The sequence below is a fragment of the Cibotium barometz genome, chromosome 52, assembly GCF_041138505.1.
Source record: "Cibotium barometz isolate CiBa-2024 chromosome 52, ASM4113850v1, whole genome shotgun sequence".
NCBI classification, from domain to species: Eukaryota; Viridiplantae; Streptophyta; class Polypodiopsida; order Cyatheales; family Cibotiaceae; genus Cibotium; species Cibotium barometz.
In genome coordinates this window covers 25483994-25509080 of record NC_141097.1, presented here as the reverse complement: position 1 = coordinate 25509080, position 25087 = coordinate 25483994, and the positions used below count along the sequence as shown (strand labels likewise).

Here is a 25087-nt window from a genome sequence, read left to right as displayed (position 1 = left end):
CAATACTGTCCCATATAATTTGGCCAATGTATGACCAACCATGATAGCCCTGTAGTTGGCTGGGTCCATACGGTCCCCAGCCTTATGTAAAGGCACTACAGTATGCATAGTCCATGTCTCAGGCAAACCCTCTACTAGAGCTCTATTAAAGGGCTAGGCAATGAAAGGTGACAGAGTCTCTGCTGCATATATAAGGTGCTCTCCCTAGAGGCCTATGTGATCTGCAGCTCTCCCATGCTATAATCTCCGTATAGCTCTAGTGACCATCTCGCTGGTGAAGAAAGTAGGGGTTGTGGGGCACTGCTCTATGGCTGAGGGATAGGTGGCTGGGCTGGGATCTGGTATAGTCTCTCCGCGTAAGCATGCCATGTAGCAGGGTCCTCTATCGGTGTGGGTGGGGAAGGCTCCTTGAGCTGGCGCCAGGCCACATCTGCATCCTGGCTCATCAGCAAGTGGTGGATGTCCCAATACTATGCCTCCTCATATGCCCGTCTTTTACGTCTAGTAAGGGCAGACATTTGTCGTCTAGCTTGGCATAGTGTAATCTGGCCCAGCTCTCTCTATACTCTCAGTTGTCTGTGTAACTGGCGGCATTCATGATCATACCAATGGTTCTGGGGCATAGTCCTAGAACAGGTGCTCTCCATGCCATGTGTAGTGTGGGGGAAGCTCTCCATGGCTGTTGAATGCAATACTAACGTAAGTCCATCCGTGAGTGCTGGTGGATCTAGATGTAGTATCCCCTCATAGACATGGTTTGTGTATATATCCTCCAACTCTTTAGTGAAATGGATGATGGTGCCAGGTGGTCGTGAGGGTGGTTCTAATGGTGTGTGGCTGGTTGCTAGTGATAGCACAAGATGTGAGTGGTCAGCTCCAACATGGCATGGGGGATAGTAAAGTCCTGAACAAGATCCATGCCTCCTATGGACCCCATGACATAATCGATTGTGCTGCCTCCACTCGCTCCTCCCTTCTGGAAGCATGTAAGTCCTCTAGAGAGCTGGTGTGCTGCACCCAAGGCCAGTAAGTGTGATCCATAACTTGTGTTGTCAGCACCTCGGTCTCACTGATACTCTCCCCAACCCGACTACATCCATATCAAGAGCATCTAGTAGTATAAGATCTGCAAAGTCAAAAATCTCACATTGCCGGCTCTAGATTCGGGCATTGAAGTCCCCCACAAGGAAGAAATCACCTTGTTGTGAGAAATGAATGATGTCCTCATATAAGATCGAATAGGGTGACTGCTCTGTCAAGGAACTCTCCTCCACTGCCTCCTCATATCTGCTATGTCCAACTCCTCCCCCATCTCACCAGCATCATCTGTGTCCTCCTCAACCTGTCTCTGAGTCCTCCTTTGTCTGGCAGGTGCGTATATGGACCCCTTAGGTTTAAAATAGCATAATGCAAAGAAAGCCACCCTCGTATCTGAGAGCTATATCCATATCCACATGTATCTAGCCTCCTTATCCACCTGCTTCACCTTCACCAAGTGCTGTAAGCCACTCCTCACAAGTACTACTACTCCTCCAGACCCCCTGGAAGTACCCTGTCATCTAGTCCTCCTGTATGTAGACTCCCATTGTTGAAAGCCCTTTACTCGTGGTAGTCCCCTCTCCGAGCTCTGATGCGTCTTTGTGATCATGATGATGTCTCAGCCCTCCATCACCTCCTCCAATCTCCCCGGCGGGTGTGTCCACAAGGAACCGTCACAGTTCCATATGGCAGAGAGAGAGAGAGAGAGAGAGAGAGAGAGAGAGAGAGAGAGAGAGAGAGAGAGAGAGAGAGAGAGAGAGAGAGAGAGAGAGAGAGAGAGAGAGAGAGAGAGAGAGGAGGAGGAGGAGGAGGAGAAGAGAAGGAGATGTGATGATAATAAGGATGATAAAATAAGTATGAGAGATCAAGAGAGTAAGAAGAAAAAGAAGAGGGTGAGAAGACAAGATAAGAAGATGATGATGATCAAATATGTATGAGAGAGCAAAAAGAAAAAGAAGAGGGCAAGAAAATAAGTATATAGAAAAGTATTTTAAAAAATGTAAAATGAAGAAGAAGAAGAAAGAGGAGGAGGAGAAAAAGAAGAGGATAAGGATGAGAAAGGTCGATAATGAGACACAATGAGGGCTTAAAACCAATGAAGGCAAACAAGAAGATGTGGTTATATATATATATATATAGAGAGAGAGAGAGAGAGAGAGAGAGAGATAGAGAGAATAGAAATAAGGAAATAAAATTTAATAGTATATAAGAAATATAATTAGAGACAAAGATGTAAGAAGAAGATGAGGAGGATAAGGAATATTAATAACGGAAATTTGGTGAGGAAGTGAAATTCAAAGTAATGTACATACACATGACACCATATATATTATGGGGGGAGTAGGAGAAGTCCATTGGGATGCCATTATTTTTTAGATAACTTTTTTTTCGAACTAGTAAAGGAGTTATTAATCAACAAATTATTTATATGGATGATTTGATGTCTGGACAAATTTACCCACATTTAATTATTATATCAAAGTTTGGGGATTTTTGTTGGCTCTGATGGGGACCCTTAGGTACAAAGGGGACCCCACCCTAGTGCCCTCTAGCCAGGGTATCTCTCTCTCTAGCTCATAATGGTACTAGTGTTAGAGAGAGGGGAGCATAACCCTTTAGAAAGGAGCACCCTTCAAAGATATAACCACAAGGAAATAGCTGCGTGCACATGCATATGTGATAGAGGACACAGCGACACATGTAATTCAGCATTGAAGGCTGAAATCTTCTCCTGATTAGGGTATGTGAGCAACTTTGTCATATCAATCTATAAAATGATGACCAAAAATAAACTTTACTCCTCTTTACATAGAGAGGGTTCTCTCAATTGGACTGTTGCAAAAACCATTTGCCACCAAGAATGCATTTATCTTCTCAAACCATACTCTAGGAGCTTTCTTAAGACCATATAAAGCTTTTCTTAACCTGCATACTTTAGATTCCTACCCCTTCTCAGCAAAACCATGAGGCTGAGACACATAAACCTCTTCTTGGAAGTCACCATTTCAAAAGATAGTCTCTTGATATCTAGTTGACGTACATTCCAACCCCATGATGTGCTCCTAATGCAATAATACACTTGATCATAGTCTTATGAAATGTGGGTGCAAAGGTCTCATCATAATCTATGCCCTTCTCTTGAGCATATCCCTTTGCAACAACAAGCCTTGCCTTATAGAGCGATCAATGCTACCATTAGCTTTAGGCTTAAGCTTATAAACCAACAAGGGCCTTTTTACTATAAGGCAAATATTGTCATACTCATTTTTAAGGACAGTCATACTCATCCTAGATGGCATGCATCCACCAATGATCATTTTCATGTGCTTTCTTAAAGGAATCAGGTTCCTCTTGATTGCATATACACTAGCAATGAGAGCATCATCCACAGACAAATAAGATGTATGATGAAAACCTGCATGTGTCCTGCTAGGTAAAGGAGTAGCTAATTTGCTATCCCGTAATATCTACACTAGCCATTTTGGCATACTCTTGGATGCTTGTATAGCTGCCCTTTCCTCATCTATTGCATCATCCATAATTGCCTCATTAATAGACTGATCTGTGGACTAAATTTTGAGCTGAATTTTTTTAAGCTAGTATATGGGCTGATTTATAGCATCTTTTTAAGCATTCATTTCCTCCATATCCGGCTGCTTGGCATTGTATAAAGGTAGGAGTGTATAAAAGGTGTCCTATGAGTATGCATTTTGTTGTTTTTTATATAAAAGCATGGGTTAAACCAAGTTCTCAACAAAGACAACATCTCTACTCATCACCAAAATCCACTTTGTGTGGCTAGATGGTAGAGTATATACCCTTTTCTTTCTTAGCTATATTCCATAAAAATACATTTTACACCATGATCATCCAAGTTATTGCATTGTTACTTGGGAACAAGAGCATAAGCAAGATAACCATGAGCCACAGAGAGGATTTCATACCATTCTAAGCTTCATTTCATAACGGGTAATTATGTACAAGGCCTTTGGGGGAGTATCTGTTTAGCCTTAAGTGTCACACATAACTACCTCCAACCAAAAAACATGAGACAAATCCTGGCCTTTAACCATGTAACATACCATCTCCACATGATAGATCTGTTCTTCCTCTCAACCACACCATTTTGCTGAGATGTATAAGGCACTATGCATTGATGTTTATGCCTCTTTCAACCATATATATATTAAACTTCTTTGACATATACTCCCCCTCTCGATCTTACAAAGGGTGCTAACTTTACATGTAGACACATTTTTTAGCCATAGAAAAAAAGTGCCTAAAGCATGTAAAAACTTTGCCTTCAATGGATACAACCAGGTGTGCTTGGAGTAGTTATAAATAAAAGTCACAAAGTAGAGATATCCCCCAATCGATGGTGTCCACATGGGACCACATACATCACTGTGTATAAGTTGTAATTTTTGTATAGCTCTAATTGATTCATCTTTCGGGAACGATGCCCATTACATCTTGCCTGAAATGCACCCCTCACATACACCTCAAGATTTGGCAACTCTAACACCAGCTCTTGCCTTTTAGGGTGCAACAAACTACCAAAATTCAAGTGACCAAAGCGAGCATGCCATAGCTCCCGCGTCACTCATAATATGTGTGGTAGTAAGTGAATAAGCATTATATGTCAATCTCTCATACCTATCTAACTTGTAAATCCCATGGCTTAGAGTGCACAATCAATCATCATGTGCATAGTTAGTTGACTCCTTCTTTTTGGTTTTTGGTTGCTGATGCATCAACGGCCATGCATAACTCTTTCTTCTTCTCCTTCTCTAATCTTTTGCTACATTCATTGACGTAATGGACTAGCTTCCAATAGTAGTTGCATTTTTCTTTTTTCTTAGGCTTATCACCCCCCTTTCCTTTTCAGAAGACTGATTCTACCTTTGGCTTGTCCTGAGAAAAGGCTCCGTCTTTACCTTTTTTTGTTGACTGAAGTATAGCGTGATTTCCCACGTACATACTAGATCGGTTTTGTCGAGATTGCTCTTCTTGCAAGAGCAGTGCAACCAACTCATCAAAAGTAAGGGCATTGGGTTTAGCCTTCAAACATGAGCCAAATTGTAGATGCAAAACCTTGGTATGAATCCGATAGGGTTATGAGAACAATAGACACCAAAGAACTCTGGATAGGCCTCATCAATGCATGCTAGTAATTGTTCCTTGAGATCTTTAATCCTTATGAGGAACTCATTCATTAAATCTCCCTCATTCATATGTTACTGCTTGCACAAGTAAGCAACTCGTGCCTTGTTATGCACATGGTAAACTATAGCAACTATATCCTAAAGCATGTTTCACAGTTTTACATGAGCGAATATGAGGAATAATGCTCCTTTTCACTGAAAGTTCCACTAATGCATATGATTATACATCCCTAACATCCCATTTGGTTTGTTCCCCTATGGGAGGTGGATGTCATAATTACATTATAACTCATATCACCATCTAAAATACATGTACTATGCTGGCAAGACAGGGCATACCTCAATGCTAATTCTAAAGCCCTTTGGCAACAACCAATACACATGGTACATCATATAGGACCACAACATGTAGTTAGTCCTGTCAAGCTTATCCTTAATGGAAAGCATACTCAATACATCAATGCCTCCTACCATTCTGTCTAAAAAAAACTAATCTTTAACACAGAATGTAAATATCCCAACTACAAGTAGGTATTGTCAATGCCCACTGATTTCTACTAGTAGATCACTGATGACGATGGAAACTTGCAAAGTGTATGAAAAATTATAGAGTTCAGTCTGTGAAAATGATACTTAGTATGAATACAAAAATTAATGATAATGCTGATGATGATACTATTAACGATGAGATGGAAGATGTGATATCGAAGATGACGAGATGACCCTATCTGCACATCAAATATTGTTGCTGTGTAGAAAACCCAAAATTAAACAAAAAATAGTTTAAACCCAAAATAGTTTAAACTAAAAATAGTTTAAACCCAAAATAGTTTAAACCCAAAATTAAACAAAAATAGTTTAAACCCAAAATAGTTTAAACTAACACTCTCCCAAGATGTTTGTGAAAACCTTACAATATGTGAATGAGAAATGCTCCCAAACGCATAAAAATTAGTTAACGTACCTAAGAGGATAGCTCAATCTGAGATAATCAAAAGAGCACTCCAAAAGAAGATGACAATTGGTGAGAACCACGAGAACCTTCTCTGATACCAATTGTCAGATTGGAGATCAACGTAGCAACACATATAGATGTAGCACATAAGGAGAGATAGATGGAAGCATAACACTTAAAGTAGATTGATGAGAATGAGTGAAGTACAAGTGAAGTGACATGATAAGGTCACTTACACAAACTTATAAGAGTGCGTACATATGCTTGGGGGAAAAACCTCCTAAAGAGAGAAAAAGTGCCCTGGCACATAATTAGCATATATCCACACATCACTACCATATAAATGGCTATAAACTTTACTCTTGGACACCCTATTATGACATTACAGGGACACTCGAACTTGGCCCAAGATGGATGGCTGTGGGAGGTGGAATAACAACAAATTAGTTTTTTAGTTCATCTTTATGGGGGCCGAGTCTACACCGTGGAGGGTGGCACCAACTATGATCGTGGACCTATATGTGTGGTCATGTCATGGTCGCCCTACATATATATCCCTATATAGACATGACCAACAACCCTCTTCTCCTCAGTTATCACTGTGATTTTACTCCTTAGCTTCTACTAGCATTCATTCTCCATCTTAGTAATTATAGATCAGTAATTGAAACTCCCTTCACAGGAGCACTCGGGGGTGGGGCTTATCACTTCAGTAATACAATATTCGTATCTATCTATGTTATTATGTAATTTGGGTTTTAACGTTTTATGCTATGAAAGATCCTGCTTCTTATGATGATGAGTGCCACAAATTGTATCCTCTTACAATTTTCATTCCATTTCTTGACGTTGGTTGAGAAAATACTTTTCAACCTATGTGGAAGATTAATGGCCACATCATATTGAGAATTGACTATCCAATATGTTTGAATGTCGAAACCTTATACTAATATGTTTGAATGTCATGACCTTATACCAATAGTAGTTTCTTATTTGTCTTTCCACAATACATTTCTAAGGGTTAAGACAAGTGGATAAGAGACTAGTCAACACTGTTGAGATCATTGCATAACTTCGATCATATGAAAGTTGACTATCCAATATGTTTGAATATGTCAAGACCATGTAGCAATAGTAATTACTTATTTATCTTTCCATAATATTATTCTAAAGGGTTAAAATAAGTAAATAAGAGAATAGCCGTGCACTGTTGAGATCATTGTATAATTGCAATCACGAGTATTTGTTGTTATCCATCTAAATTCATCCTTATGGGCAAGAGTCGTTAAGAATGGGAAAGAAAGCTTTTCGTCACCAAAGAGGATGATATAGTTCATGCATTTTTTTAATTGTTGAAGAAGTGCATCGTGGTTGAGATCAAGTCTTGGCTTTGGACTCGTTCCAAGGCTAACATAAATATCATTTTCTTATAAATAAAAGCATTATTATTTGAAGCCTCGTTGATCCCATTGATAAAATATTTTTAACCAATCTATCTTCTTCTTAAGGGTCTCATGTTTAGCAAATATTTTCTTTTGTAATTTTCTTTTGCAATTCCCATTCTAGGAACTAGTTAAAGTCGTACATGATTCAATTAAAGTTGACTATGATAAAAACATCTTATATTAACTCGCTTGTACTAACTCATTGAAGAGATTTGATACTATTTTCATATTATTTTGAAGATCCCATGGTTACTTTCATATTATAAATTGAGGAAATGACCTCGGCTTTCAAAGCTTCTAAGACTTCACCTTGAATCCACTTAAAGAAAAGCAACATTGTTTGCTTCAAAGTTTCCCCCTTTAACAAGTTCTTGAGATTGTGCATAGTGTATCATAAGCCGTTCTCAAACCAAATAATGTTATTGCTCTTGCATGCTTTTTTCTTCCCTGCTACATTTGAAGTAAGGACGGTGATAGTTTATTGCATGATAAAGGTAAGCCACATCCCTCTTACATAAGTGACTTGGAATATTCTTGGATGCTGTTAGAATGCCATATGGATTGTGGCACAAAGGCCGTCATGCTAGACGGGCGCTTGGTAATAGGTTGATTGAAGTTCGAGACATTTTCTCAGGCTAGGTAATCCAAGGCACTCCTCAAGGGGTCTTTGTCTTTCTCATTTATCAACAATAAAAGTAGATTATTATTGAGTGGAGCATAAAGACCAATATTACCATAAGACCATGCCTTCTGGTTAATTTCTCCCATTTGACCTTTAGCATAGAATATATCAATGTAGAATTTTTCATATCTTCCATTACTTTTCATATATGTGATACAAACCAAGATACGAAACTCTCTCTCTCTCTCTTTCTCTCTCTCTCTCAGAGGTGTGCGATAAAACAAAGAAACAAATCCCTCTTCCAAAAAGATAGAGAGCAACTTGCTCGTAGGCTTTTTAGCATGAGTGGTAAGGCCCTTGGCTTGTGGCTGTGAAGGGTGAAGGAATTGGGATTAAAGTTCAACACACTAGTGAAGGGTGAAGGAATTGGGATTAAAGTTCAACACTAGTGTAGTATAATAATTACGATTATAAACTTTAAAAAAATACGAGAAGCAACTTCAAGTAAGATTTGGAGTATATTGATTTGCGTTGGCAAACTTGATTTGCATAGTGATGAGAGAAGGCCTACAAACACCTATGTAATATGCACCCTTTTCATATGTTTATATGTAATTTCATACTAGTACTCAACCTGCGCGTGCTGCGGTATGTAAAAAGACATTAAGAAGCGAAACACAGGAATGGAAGTAGGAATACAAAAGATCAATCAAAGGGATTTTTTTCTTATATTTTTTAAAAATCCAAGATTTCGCTTTTGTGTCCTCTCCTCGTGCCTCGGTTGTCCATAGTTAATATGTAATAAATGGATAGATAATATGGCAGTATGCACCCTTATATCTAAAATTTATATGTTTAGGAAATAATTTTATATATACTTAATGTGTTTAGATATAATTTCATATAGCAACTCATTAATAAAGAAGAAGAAGAAGAAGAAGAAGCAGCAGCAGAAGCAGCAGCAGCTGCTTGCTTACTAAAACTGATGATGGATGAGGAGGGGTCTTCTGATGATTGCGGCTCCAACAGCACTGACAACGAAGCCTGCACGCTTTCTCTCTCCAAGAATCTGGTGCCCAAGCTAACCGGCAGGTCGGTATCACACAGTTCTTTTTGTTTTTGGGGGGTGGGCTTTGAGATGGTCATACAACCCCGGTCGCTCATTTGTACAGAAATAGAAACGTGTCCGAGGCGAAGTGGAACCCTCATGGGAGCTTTGCTGGCATGGCTGAAGTTGTCAGAGCGAAAGGAAAGCTTTTGCAGACCACTGGAATCGTTCGACAAGGCCGAGTTCTTCTCCACGTTGAGGAAATTGGGTAAGAAAACTTTTTCTCTCTCTATATATGTGTGTATGTGTGCACGCACATATACGCATACATACACACAGATCTATATATATGGGAAGAAGGTTCTGCACGAAGATACGAAGTTTGCAGATCCATATATCCGGAAAGAGCCTACCATTTCATCAATTTCAATGAATTATCAAAAGATTTGAACAAATATAAGATCTCTTGGATCTTTTGGAAAGAAAATATCTGTGAAATATATATATATATATATATATAGATCTGTGTGTATGTATGCGTATATGTATGTATACCTATACATATATGCATATGTATACATACGTACGTACATACATACATACATACATACATATAAATGTGTGTGTATATATATATATGTGTGTGTGTGTAGTGTATACATATACATGTATATGTATATGTATATATGTATATGTATATGTGTGTATATATGTATATGTATATGTGTGTGTATATGCGCACGCGCGCGCACACACACATATATATATACATACACATACATATACATATATGTGTGTGTGCACACACACACACACACACACATATATATAATGTACATGCGTACATATATGAATATGTATATGTGTGTGTGTCTATATATATATATATATATATATATATATATATATATATATATATGTATATGTATATGTATATGTATATGTATATGTATATGTATAGACATAGGTGATGGCATAGATATAGGAGCATCAGGGTCTCTTGGGCTAGCTTTAATGGCACAATGCAGGAGTTTTTTATTTTCATGCATGCCCCGCACACATAAGAATATTCATATTGTCATGCCATACAGAGACAGGAGTGCTAGGATACATTATGTGCATCTGATAGTACTGCCGCACATATATACATATATGTGTGTACATTGTCATGCCACTTCTGATAGAAGTGCATTGGGGTTTCTTACATGCATGTGTACACTGGCAAGCCTCACATACACTAGCAAGCCTCACATACATACATACATGTTGTGTACATGGTCATACTGGACACGAGAATTAGGTCATGCCACTAACATACATGTGTCATGACCCAATTACAGATGTAGGAGCATTAGGAATTCTTACATGGGGTTTTTATATGCATGTGCATACATACATGTTGTGTACATGGTCATACTGGACACGAGAATTAGGTCATGCCACTAACATACATGTGTCATGACCCAATTACAGATGTAGGAGCATTAGGAATTCTTCAATGGGGTTTTTATATGCATGTGCAATAGCACAGATGTAGGAGCATTAGCGATTCTTACATGAAGGTTAATGGCACAGATGCAGGAGCATTAGGGTTTCTTATGTGGAGGTTTGATGGCACAGATACTTGATGCAGCGGGAAGCTTTGAATGTCTTCAATGGAGACACTATCATGGCCATAATGGACCTTTATACATTTATCATGACTGGTGACTATGGATGTACATGGGATGCATTCAAGGTCTACTTGGAGCTTAAAACCCTTGGTTATGTTGTAGCCAGACATAACATTCCATGGTCAACTTCTTCAACAGCTTCCAACAGGTCTGAGAATCTGATAAAAAGTCTGAATGTTGAGCTATCTAGCTGCCTTGAAACGCTATATATCAGGGATGAAAGCTGCAGTCAGGATGGAATTTCATGTACAAAAGCAGGTGCTCCATGCCCATCCAAAAACATGAAGTGTGTTTCTCGCTGTGTCACTAGTGCAAAGGAGAGCACTTCCTGTGGAGTGTGTCTGCATTCGAATAAGCTAGCACATCAATGTCAAGCGTGTGTGGGTGCTCTTGATGTTTCAGCACGAGACCTTGAGTTGATGTTTGATGTGTTCGCTCCCAACAGCAAGTTCAAGAAGAGTGATCCAGGTGTTCCTGATTTCAGCTTGTGTATATCAAGGTAAGATTTCCTTCGTGGTGTATTTTGTTAAGTGAAGTATCAGCTCCTGTATATCAAGGTAAGATTTCCTTCGTCCTGTATTTTGTTAAGTTGAGAACGTGTTGAAAATAGAAAAGGTAATGGCAATGCATTGACAAGACCATGAATGAACACGAGTAGTTAGTTGTCATACTGAGCTAGAGGCATAGACCTGCTCGCAGGTGGTTTCAGTTTTGTTGGGCCAGTCTTATTTAATTTTTCACCATATGAAGGTAATTTTTGCAAAATGGTTTCAAATTCTAGCTCTAAAGATGAATTTGATGGTGTCATATTGAGTCCTACCTCAGTGGTTATAAGTTAGGATTTGATGATAGGGACACTTTTTGTACGGAAAAGTAGTTCCTTTCTTGATAGGCCAAGTTTGATCATCAAGTCTCAACATCATTTTGATTCTTGAAGATCCTTCACCTCCTCAATCGCATCTCCCTCATCCCCAAATGTATCTGTTTCAGTGTGTCAGAAGGAGACAATGCCTCAACATCGGTAGGATTAATCTTTGCAGCTGCCCTGCCGCGCTTGTAGATGCACCATCTGCAGATACATGTGCTCGTGTGACAGGAGCTGGTGCCATATCTCCTCGTAGAGCATGGCATAGATGTCTCGCTCATTAGAAGGACTCTTCGGAATGTCCTTCACCTTCTTGATGTCGATTGTATCGACATTCACTTTCTATAGCTCTATGGGATTGCCTTTCTACTCAATTAGATGGAGGTGTACAAAAAGGTACAAGTCTTGTACCCATAGGTTGCCTCTTCAAAAAGGTAGAAATACCTAATCTAGTCCTAAATCTATGACCCAAGGAGGGGCTGAATGATTGACTATGAGCTAAGCCTTGCCTATTTATAGGCCTTGGAAGCATTGGTGGGCTGGCTGACCTGCTGTCGGCTAGGTCCATTGGACAAAGTACCCGACTTGTTGCAGTCGATATAGAGATGCACATTGGCCGACAACCGCCTAGGTAGTCCCACCGATGTTATTTGCAAGACATGTGCAGGCTATTCTCGGAGCTATTTTCTTGACGGCAGGCAACAAGATAAAGAACTAGATCAGGACTTGATTTAGGAGCTCTGCGGCTTGTGTGGGCAGGGAAAACCTTGTGGAGGACAGAGATGGCTGTAGGCCAGCAAACAAGTGAGGATGCTTCTGTCAACTGCAGCAAATGGAGAATATCTTGTCTAGGACCTGGCCGACAGCAGGTCAGTCAGTCCATAGGGCTTTTTCCAAGGCTTATTTAAGGCATCATTGCTCATTGTGGAAATCATTCAACATCTCATAGACCGAGTCATAGACCTAGGCTTAGATTAGGTATTTCTACCGCAAGACTTGTACACCTTTTTGTACATTATGAATATACTGAATACCACATTGATATCAGAGTATCAGGCTCAACAAGGCTAAACACTAATTCAATCCCAGATGAAGGTGCACAGTCCAAGGAAAGGAACACAAGACATGGAAGAAGTTCCTAGGAGGTTGGTTGGTGGTGTTCCACAAGACCCAAGGGGAATGACAGTCCTGTGAGTCGGGTGCCTATTACTCCAGTCGTCGGATTCTAGAGTACTATTGTCAGATCTACTAGAGACGGGTGTGTAAATACACTAGAAAGTATCAACATATACTCACCACGCCGGATCTTGTCTACAAGCTACACTTCAGCGACATTGATCTCTACATCTTTCTAGTAACATTTCTACTTACTTTACTCTGCATTTCTTTCATACATCTTGTAGGTCTCCATTGTCAGCGGCCTTATTAGCAGCCACCTTGGTTGCATCAAAAGAGCACTTAGCACTTGCAGGTTGCGTGATTACTTACTTGGGTATTATCAGAAATGGTAGAGTGTGATGTATTTCGGATGTTATCCGTTGAGGATAAGCTTGACGGAACCAACTACCCATTATGGTCCTATATGATGCGGCATGTATTGGTAACCAAAGGACTATCTTCGATGAACATGATGCAAAAGGCACATCTGTAGATACGGACTTGGTTTCACATGGTGTATTACCACAGGATAGCATGCCTCCTATGCAGGAACAAACAAAGTGGGATAGAAGAGATGCGCAAGCACATGCATTGCTTGCTTTATTAGTCAAGTGGAGTATCATTTCTCACATTTGGTCATGCAGGACTGCTAAGTGCTTAGGGTGCATTTGCATCATTTTACCAAGTACGTAATGAAGCACGTGTTACTTATATACGCAAGCAATTAGAGTTAGAGCATATGGATGAGAGACACACTCCACGAACAATTTCCTTACCAAAATCAAGGATTTTAAGGAGCAATTGGCTAGTGTTGATGAAGTATATCCCGACAATTTATTGGTGCCTACTATCTTGAATGCATTGCCGGACTCATAGCAAGGTTTTGCTTCTACCATTAGACTCATGATGAAAGGTAATCTAAATGCCTTGAAGTTTGAGGATTTTGTTTCTGTACTCTTACAAGAAGATCAATCTAGGCAAAACAGATTTGTCATGCATACGGGAGATCAAGCTTTTGCTGCCAGTCAACAAAGAGACAAAGGTAAATCCTTTCCTCAGGGTAGTTACAAGCCGAAATTAGAGACATTGAGCAAGCCTGTAGACAAGGAAGGCGACAAACCAAAGAAAAAGAGCAAATGAACTATTGCAGGAAACAGATGGAGAAGGACAAAAAGAAAGACTTGGATATGGTTGTAGCTGATGCATCAGTATCTAATGCAGAAAACAAAGAATCTGCAAACTATGCATATGATGATTGGGCTTTCATTGTGTAGTGCAGTTTTGACCCTTTGCATAAGAATGTATCCATGGCTGTTATAGATGTGCCTGTCGGGTACTTTGACAGTGGTGCTAGTAAGCACATTACTTCTCATCGCAGTTTGTTCTCATCACTTGAATCTGCTCCACAGGGAACATTATAATATGTGCAAACAACTTCTCATATCATGTAAACGGGGCTTGTAAAATTGATCTCAGTGTTGCAAATGGTGGAACAATCACGCTTTCAGATGTATTATATGTACCAGGGATCAAGAAGGACTTGTTATCTGTCTCAAGGTCTATCAAAGCGTTTCCTTTCAGATTTCTGGAAGAGGCTTTGGGACAGCTTTCGGCCGAGGAAGATCACTCTCTTCCTTTGGCTGACGGCACACAAGAGTCCGGCGGTTGGTACTTGGTCGGCAGTCGGAGGTCGGTCAGCAGCTTGCCCGAGGTGCGTCCACCTCCAGGAGTCTCATCGACATTGCCTTTGGGATTGTCCAAAGGCTCAGCAGATTTGGCAGCGGATTCTCTGCATCTTCACTATGGACAGTGCATCGACCCGGATCATCACTTGGGGTACTGTCGCTTGGGCCATCGAGGCTAGAGTGGTCAGGACGTATGAGGAGGACGGGGGAGGACTTGGTAGTACCAATCACAGTCCCATCGGCAGGTGTCTGGCGACTAGGCTCATGTTAGCGATGGGAGATTTGTAGTAGCATAGCCGCCTGGCAGATGTAGCGAGGCCATCGAGAGCACCCACACTCTGCCGACTGAGAGTCTCTGAGACCATCAGGAGCATATGGCTCGACATCATTCACACCCTCCGCGATCAGTGGGGGAAGTTGCAGGGAGGTTCTGACCGCATGTGGAAACGGTGGGAAGCCTTCTTGAGACTTTGGAGGCCTAGCCCTTTCCTCGCGGATAGAGGCGGTGGCCCCATTTGGCATTACAGACCACCTGTATAGCCTTCTCCTCACAGAGCGGTCAGCCAGAGGAGAAGCATCTCTTTCCCTTTGATCATTTGTCTCCCGCCCTTATATGAGGTGAGGCTGTATTTAGCTGTGACATGTGAGGGATTGATCGTAGTAATCACAACCTTAGGCTAAGCTAAACTTCACTTAATGATGCTTAAGAGATAGACAATTAGTGTCAATGCAATGCAGCTATATTAGATGAATGGGTTACAATGAGATCTAAATAGATCCATGATGCTGTCCTAGATGAAGATCTAACTCGGGGAGAGTGAGATATGTTGAATGCTGATGATAAATGACTGTTCCTTGCTCCACTGTTGAGGTCCGCCCTTGGATGCCAGCTTCCCTCTATGTAGGAGGTAGGAGATGACTTGAATGCTGAGTATGCTGGCTTCCCTTGTCTCCTAAGAAGGAAACGCTGAAGAGAAGATGCTTAATTTTATCCCCCCTTGTTCCTAGCAAGGAAAACGCTGAAGAGATCCAGATGCCTTATGCTGAAATGATGCGTTGCTTTATATATGAAGCTCTATTGCAGGTTGGCCAATATACAGCAGTCAGCTGCCTGTATATTTCTTCCACGACTCATAAATGCTCCAAATATTGCTGTCGGCTGGTCATAACAGACCCTGACCTGATGTATTAAATGCCCTAAATGCTCTTAATGACTCATGTGCTGAGGATGGGGCTGAACCAGTCCCATACATGCTCTGAATGCCTGGATAATAATTAAAATGCTCTGAATAATACTTAATGATCCTGAATGCTTATCTACTAAATACTTATGAATGCTTGATGATGCCATGTCACTTGTACACTTGATGGGTGTGCACGTGACATTCCCCTCTGCTAAACTGTTGCTGGGTGGTACACCTGGCAACCTTTTGACTTTGCTGATCCTCCTCCACTAAAACCATTGCCCCTTTTAACTTCTTCTGCCGGAACTGAGGTCGATTGTAGGAGTTGAATCCTTTGAGCCAAAGACTTGTCTACTGCGGGAACTGAATGGCAAACGTTGCTAAAACTGCTTGGAAATACCTAAGTCACCCCAGACATGTCTGTGGAATCCTTTCACACACCATCTCCGTCGTTCCTGAACCTCTAAACCTCCTGAGGCGATGTTGGAGCAAACTTCCGTCTCCTTATGTGGAAGAGAACTCCCTGTTGTTGCCAATTGAAGCCCAAAACTCCATTTACTCCTTTAATGATGGATGTCATTCTTCCCCAGAGAATTCATGGGCAAAACATGTATGCCTTGCAGATGCAAGATTGATTGCTAGGATGACTACTATGCAAGCCATGTGCAACCCTATATGTTGTGCAAGAATGCAGATGGATGGGTTACTAATGCATGCCTAAGGGAAAATCCATTAGGATGGCCTTCGAGTGTGTGGAAGCGATTAACATGATGACTGATTGAATGAATGATGGAATGAAAATGATCTAAGGCTGGTTACCCTGTAATGCTCTGATACCAATGTGACATGGGAGGGATTAATCATAGTAATCACAACCTTAGGCTAAGCTAAACTTCACTTAATGATGCTTAAGAGAGAGACAATTAGTGTCAATGCAATGCAATGCAGCTATATTAGATGAATGGGTTACAATTATTGTCAATGCAATGCAGCTATATTAGATGAATGGGTTACAATGAGATCTAAATAGATCCTGATGGGGAGAAAACCTGAATTAGGGTTTAGAGTTCATTCATGGGAGATATACACAGAGAAGCAAGGGAGAGAGAGAGAGAGAGAGTTGTGGGGATAAGTCAACTCATGAAAAGCATGAGTGTGTGACTCCCCTATCACACATGTATATTGCACTAGTACACATAGTGCACTTAGTACATTAAAAGTACTAAGTGTACTATGTACTATAACTTATGGGCTTGTACACACTATAAGGGTGGGCATAACGCCTTTACCCCAACAACCTCCCACTTAAAGGCAAAGTGCCCTTAAATGAAGGAAAAGAAAAAATCAGCATGTACATGATAATATACAAGGCCATATCAAGGCTGAAAATGGCCTCATCCAATGCCCATCAAGTGTCTGCAATGAGCAAAACGCTCCGGAGGCAAACTCTTCGTCAACAGATCAGCCGGGTTGTCATCCGTATGAATCTTAACAAGCTGAATTTGCTTGTTCTCTATCACCTCTCTGATGAAGTGATACTTCACATCCACATGCTTCGTCTTTGCATGAAAGACAGGGTTCTTTGCCAACTGGATGGCACTCTGACTGTCACAATGCAACAATGGAATATCCCCTGTATAACCCAAATCAACCACTAACCGAGATAGCCATAATGCCTCCTTGCAAGCCTCTGTGGCTGCAATATACTCGGCCTCTGTAGTAGATAAGGCTGTGCACTTCTGCATCCTGGATATCCATGACACAGCACCTCCTGTGAATGTAAATACATAACCGGTAGTAGACTTCCGGTTATCTGGATGACCGGCATAATCCGAATCCGTGTAACCATGCACTAATGCATCCTGTTTGCCAAAGCAAATGCACAAATCCTGTGTGCCCTTCAGGTATCTCATGACACCTTTCACTGCTTCCCAATGCTTCTTGCCAGGGTTGGCCATGTATCTAGAAACCACTCCCACTGCAAATGCAATGTCCGGCCTAGTAGCAACCATGGCATACATGAGACTGCCACAAGCTGAAGCATACGGAATCTTGGCCATATCAGCCCTGTCTCTATCCGACTGTGGGCTGTCCATAGCACTGAGTTTCACATATGGAGGCAAAGGAGTACTAGCTTTCTTCCCCCCGTCCATATTGAACCTCTGCAAGACTTTGCCAATGTATTCCTTCTGAGACAAATACAACACATGCTGATTTCTGTCCCGAAGTATCCGCATACCCAAAATGTGATTTGCATCACCCAAATCCTTCATATCAAAGGTCTCGTGCAGCCTCTTCTTCAAGGCATCCATCTCTTTACGAGATTTCCCGGCAATCAACATATCATCAACATACAAAATGAGAATCAAGAGACTGCCATCCAAAGCTTTCTTGGTGTACAAGCAGTGATCTATGTCACTTCTCCTGAATTTCTGTGATTTCATGAATGTATCAAATTTATGATACCATTCTCGTGGTGCCTGTTTGAGCCCATAAAGACTCTTTTTCAGCTTGCATACAAGCTTCTCCTTTCCACTCACTGCATAACCCTCTGGCTGCTGCATATATATCTCCTCATGGAGATCACCGTGAAGAAAAGCAGTCTTCACATCCATCTGAATCAAGTCCAGATCATCATGCGCAACCAAAGCCAACACAGCTCTAAGTGTGGTCATTTTGACCACTGGAGAGAAGATCTCATCAAAGTCCACACCATATTCCTGCTTGAAGCCCTTAGCCACTAATCTGGCTTTGTATCTTGGCTTTGCATCTGGTGCAACTTTGAGTCTGTATACCCACTTGCATGGCAAAACCTTCTTGCCTGCAGGCAAAGGCACCAATTTCCATGTTCCATTTTTATGCAGAGAATCCATCTCTGACTTCATGGCACGCTCCCATAGAGCCTTGTCTGCCCTCTGTAAAGCCTCTTTGTAACATGAGGGCTCCCCACAGTCAGTTAGCATCAAGTAGTCAACCCCTGGAACAAACCTGTCAGGGGCTCTGGAGGGTCTAGTGGACCTCCGTACCCAATGACCATCATTTGCAGGTTGCTGTCCAGCCTGCATATCACCCATTGGTGGCTCCTGTTCCATGCCATAAGGCTGAAAAATCATGCCCGGTATATCCTCCAACTGTGGTATATCCATAGGGATATCTTCTGCCATATCTGGCTGTCCATTTGGACCATTTTCAGCACCATTTAAGGGCTGGTTTTCCTGCTGTAATGGCTGATTTACAGCCCTTTGTTGTTGTCCATGATGTCCATCGTCATCAAAGATGACTCTGCCAGGCTCCTGTTGCCTTGCAGGCTCCTTATACATGCATGTTTCATCAAAAATGACATCATTGCTGCGTATGATCTTTCTATTCATGGGATCCCAAAGTCTATACCCCATTTCACCTCTGTCACCATATCCTAGGAATATGCATTTGTGAGACTTGGGATCAAGTTTGGTGCGCATTTCCCTGCGTATGTGCACGTACGCAACGCAACCAAACACTCTCAAGTGCTTGTATGACGGAGGCTTCCCTGTCCATACTTCTTCTGGCACTTTCCCACCAAGCCTCGTGTTAGGTGACCTGTTTATAAGGTGAACGGCTGTCATAACAGCTTCAGCCCAAAAACCATGAGGTAATGCAGCATGTGACAACATAGAACGGACCTTCTCCTGTATGGTCCTGTTCATCCTCTCTGCTGTCCCGTTTTGTGGAGGATCATAAGGAGTAGAGAGCTCCCTCTTGATGCCTTTAGCATCACAAAAGTCCTGAAACTGTTTGGACATATACTCTCCACCGTTGTCGGAACGCAAAGCCTTCAGTGTTTTGCCAGTTTGATTCTCAACAAGAGCAACAAACTTCTCAAACACTGAGAATGTATCACTCTTCAAGCGAAGAGGATAGGCCCACACCTTGCGTGTGGCATCATCAATGAAAGACACATTAAAAAGCAATGCTACAAATGGAAAAATGATCAAAAAGAAAAGGGAAAAGGCAAAGGCAAAGACAAGGATGAAGCCAAAGATGTAAAGCCGAAGGGCAAAAGTGGAGTCAAGATTGAAGAAATCAATGTGTCACATGCAGGTGGCAGTGAGGATGAGGTCCTCTTTACGTCTTCACTTGATGCCCATTCACTTCTTACAGGTGGTCATGGTATGCACTCATGGATCATTGATTCAGGTGCCTCCTTTCATGTCACAGGTTGCAGAGACTTGTTTGTCAGGTACACTGCTGGCAATAAAGGAGTGGTTTATTTGGGTGATAACCATGCATGCAAGATACTTGGCAGAGGTGATGTGAGACTTGTGTTTTCAGATGGCTCACAGCTTATGCTCCATGATGTCAGGCATGTGCCTGAGATCAAGAAGAATCTGCTTTCTACTGGACAGCTTGATGATGCTGATTATGTTACCACATTTGGTAGTGGAAAGTGGAAGATTAGCAAGGGCTCACTGGTTGTTGCCAGAGGCTCTAAGGTGGACACTCTTTATTTCATGCATGCAGGTGTTTGTCACCATGCAAATGTAAATGCAACTGAGCTGCCGGAAATTTCTATGTGGCATAGCCGGTTGGGACACATGAGTGTCAAGGGAATGGAGCAATTGTCTCGTTTGGGTTACTTGCCTTCTCTAAAGTTTTCAAGTTTTCAATTTTGTGAGCATTGTATATATGGTGGAAGCTAGTACTCCTTTGCCTCCATATGTGAAACTCAGTGCTATGGACAGCCCACAGTCGGATAGAGACAGGGCTGATATGGCCAAGATTCCGTATGCTTCAGCTTGTGGCAGTCTCATGTATGCCATGGTTGCTACTAGGCCGGACATTGCATTTGCAGTGGGAGTGGTTTCTAGATACATGGCCAACCCTGGCAAGAAGCATTGGGAAGCAGTGAAAGGTGTCATGAGATACCTGAAGGGCACACAGGATTTGTGCATTTGCTTTTTAATGTGTCCCTTCTTGCCACAATAATGGCATTCCAAATCCTTTTTGGAGCGAGACTTGCTCCTTCCCCTTTCTTGGCTTTTCCCCCTTTGCTGGGATCTCCCACGTGCATTCATTGCATTAGACTTGCCAACAGAGTTGTTTTTCCTGTTCATCTCTTCTTGAAGAAGAGCACCCTCAACATCTGCATATGACAGCATAGCATGCGAATTGCTAGTGGCTGTCCTGAATGTGTCCCAACTCTCTGGCAAAGTGCATAACAAAAAAGTGGCTTTGAACTCATCGTCCATTGCCAACTTTTGATTGATAACCTGGCTGACAATACCATTAAACTCATTGAGATGGGCTGTCATAGAAGCCCCTTCCTTCATCTGAAGGCCTATGAGTTTCTTCAACCAATACACTTTGCTTGAGGCACTTTGTTGGGCATACAAGTCCTGCAATCTCTGCCACATTCCCCAAGCTGTCTTCTCTTCACGAATGCTGAAAAGTAATGAGTCTGACACAGACAACATGATAGTAGATCTTGCCAGCTCATCCATATCTTCCCACTCTTCAGCTGTAAGAGAAGCGGGCATCACACCCCTTTCTTTGATAGGCTTGTGCTGCTTTTTCTGAAGCAACACATTGTAGCACTGGGTTTGCCAAATGTCATAATTCTGCGAGCCTTCAAGCTTCTTGATGTGAAGCAATGAAGAGCTCTCACCTGTGGTTGCCATAGCAAAATGCAACCTGTAATGCCTGACTCCCTGCAAATGTGCAAACACTGCACCAAAAGATGTGCAAACACTGCACCCAAAGCACACAAAGTGCTTACAAATGTCCTCCCAAGCTTTATCTCCCACTGCGGAAGCAAGAATGCAACTTTTCTCCCACTTTTTGTGATGAAAACACCAAAATCTGGTTGCTGCAGATTTTGGACAGCACCTTAAATGTCCTCTTTTGCCCTTCCAAAGTACTGTACAGCAGTACTAAGCGCTCTCCAATGATGTACCAAACCTGTACCGGCAATTTCAGCAGCTGAATTTGAACCTTTTGATCACTCAAAACAGTGTACAGCCATGCCAAAACATGCACAAAGCTGTGCCAAATCTGTACCAGCAGGTACAATAGCAATAAATGCTCTCCTGGCTGTCCAAATGAGTGAAAATCAGACTTTTACAGTCCTGTACACTGCATAAAACAGTCCCGAACAGAAATTGGGCAAAAGCCCCTTGACTGCAAGCTGATTTTTGAGGATTCAAGGCATAAAAGTCTCGCCTGCTGCTTTGCCAAGCTCAACAAGCATACAAACTTGAAAAGCCCCTTGATTTAAGATCAATTTCTGATCATACATGGTACATTGACGCACATGAAGGCATCCAGAGTGTTCACGATGCTTCCCCCTGGCCACATATACATCCAATACATGAAAGCCCCTTGATTTACAGGCACATTGAGTGCTTGTAAGGCATCAGCACATTAACCACAGCATCAAATGCGATTGCCTGCATGCAAATCAACCAAATCGGCACAAAAGCCCCTTGATTTGCACTGCAATTTGCTGCAATTTGCTGCAATTTTGCCCAAATGTGCGATTTTTCACATCATACAGCATGTATGAGTGCTTAATTGCACAATTACATCAAAAGCCCCTAATTTCGACATCCAATTTCCTGCAAATTGATCCTGATTTGACCAATTTCCTGCAAATTTATCCTGATTGTGACCAATGTCACCCAATTTTGCCAATTTTGCTCAAAAATTGAGCAATTGGGCACCTGTACCTGCTCAATTAATTGAATTGATGAGAAATTCCCAAAATTGAAGCAAAATACCTCTGATTTTCTGATTTTCGGGCTGAATTTGAGGTTTGCAGGAGTCGATTTCGGTTGATCCTGACTTGTGTGTTGATTTCTGATACTTGCAGGTGAAAGGGGGGGGCTCTTGTTGCTGACTCGTTGCTGGTTGCTGGTTGTATGTTGAGGTTGATGCAGAGGTTACCTGGCTGTACACCCACGCTGCAGGCTGCCTACGACTAGTAGCCTTCGCTTACTTGTAGAAGACCTACACAGCCATAGTCCAGTCAGCGCAGCCCGTCCAGGTGATGTGGCGCTGCCACGTGGCACCTGCGACTACTGCAGAGGCGGCTGATGGGCACAGGCGGCAGGCATGGCACGGGCGGGCAGTCCAGCATGCGCACAAAACGGCGATTAGAAGAGCCGGCGCACAGAACAGCTGCGAACCCGAAAAGTGCTACACGTGATAGCCGTCGACCAACGCAACGCTGCCTTCGTGTTTCCGCCCACCTGCCTGCAACTTTCCTCGCTCGCTTTTTGGACCACCTGCCTGCAACTTCTTCACTCGCTGATGTGCAGCCCGCCTGGCTGCTGGGCAGTCATCGCTTGGCTGCTGGGCAGCTGGGGCAGCCCACGCTGCTGGCTGGGCAACAGCTGAGCCAGCCCACGCCTACTGGCTGGGCAGCAGTTGAGCCAGCCCACGCCTACTGGCTGGGCAGAGACTAGAAAAAATACAGCAGCTCCAAGAGAGATTCAGCAGGCGACCAGGAATCAGCAAAAGGGGGGGGGCGGCCAGCAGAGCAGAAGAGGTTCTTCGCGACGGAAGTGCTTCACCAGCAATAGGGAAGGCGGGAGCAGGAACAACAACTTGCTCTGATACCAGTTGATGGGGAGAAAACCTGAATTAGGGTTTAGAGTTCATTCATGGGAGATATACACAGAGAAGCAAGGGAGAGAGAGAGAGAGAGAGTTGTGGGGATAAGTCAACTCATGAAAAGCATGAGTGTGTGACTCCCCTATCACACATGTATATTGCACTAGTACACATAGTGCACTTAGTACATTAAAAGTACTAAGTGTACTATGTACTATAACTTATGGGCTTGTACACACTATAAGGGTGGGCATAACGCCTTTACCCCAACAGATCCATGATGCTGTCCTAGATGAAGATGTAACTCGGGGAGAGTGAGATATATACTGAATGCTGATGATGGATGACTGTTCCTTGCTCCACTGCTGAGGTCCGCCCTTGGATACCAGCTTCCCTCTATGTAGGAGGTAGGAGATGACTTGAATGCTGAGTATGCTGAATATGCTGGCTTCCCTTGTCTCCTAAGAAGGAAACGCTGAAGAGATCTAGATGCCTTATGCTGAAATGATGCGTTGCTTTATATATGAAGCTCTACTGCAGATTGGCCAATATACAGCAGTCGGCTGCGTGTATATTTCTTCCACGACTCATAAATGCTCCAGATATTGCTGTTGGCTGGTCATAATAGACCTTGACTTGATGTATTAAATGCCCTAAATGCTCTTAATGACTCATGTGCTGAGGATGGGGCTGAACCAGTCACATACATGCTTTGAATGCCTGGATAATAATTAAAATGCTCTGAATAATACTTAATGATCCTAAATGCTTATCTACTAAATACTTATGAATGCTTGATGATGACATGTCACTTGTACACTTGATGGATGTGCACGTGACATTAGCTCGTCGTGGTTGTACTTAGCCCTTTGCGGCTGTTTTTTCTTTAACTAATTGAAGGATCTTTTTCTCGGGGAAAAAAAAAGAATAACTTGTTATCTGTCTCTGCCATTACTAAGGCTGGCTTAGTGGTTTAGTTTGTGGCTGACAGATGCATTGTTTATCTTGGTACTTTGTCTCATGGCCTTTACAGGCTAGATGTATATGAAAGACAAGAGCATGCTTTATGTATAGTTTCTACCACAAAGGCAATGGGTAACGCTAAGCTATAGCATGCACGCTAATTGCATCTTATACACAGTGATGTATGTGGTCCTATGAGAACACCATCTATTGGGAGCTACCTCTATTTTGTCACATTCATTGATGGTTATTCCAGACATACTTGGATATATCCATTGAAACAAAAATCAAAGGTTTTTATGTGCTTTAGGCACTTTGCTACTGTGGTTGGAAATGTTTCTACATATAAGATTGGTACCTTGCGTACTAATCGAGGAGGGAAGTATATGTCTAAGGAGTTTCATGCATACATGGTTGATCATGGGATAAAACACCAATGTATTGTGCCCTATACACCTCGGCAAAATGGTGTAGCTGAACACAAAAACCGGTCTCTCATGGAGATGGCACGTTATATGTCAAAAGGCCAAGGGTTATCTCATGTTTTTTGGTTAGAAGCAGTCATGTATGCAATGTATGTTTTGATTAGGTGTTCTACAAATGCTTTGCATACAATTATGCCTTTTGAAGCTTGAAATGGTAGAAAGCCATCTGTGGCTCACTTACACATTTTTGGTTGTCTTGCTTATGCATTT

At 42.0% G+C, this 25087-nt stretch overlaps 1 protein-coding gene across 1 annotated transcript in view; it reads left to right on the top strand.

Moving 5' to 3' along the window:
• Positions 1-9157: 9157 nt before the first annotated feature.
• The window catches only part of LOC147608992 (uncharacterized), a 28182-nt gene continuing 12252 nt past the window's right edge, over positions 9158-25087 (top strand). Inside the window, exons 1-3 of the mRNA XM_086788595.1 lie at positions 9158-9318; positions 9399-9542; positions 10895-11446. Coding sequence (XP_086644721.1) covers positions 9212-9318; positions 9399-9542; positions 10895-11446 — 803 coding nt within the window. The 5' untranslated portion in view covers positions 9158-9211. The remainder of the gene's footprint in view (positions 9319-9398; positions 9543-10894; positions 11447-25087) is intronic.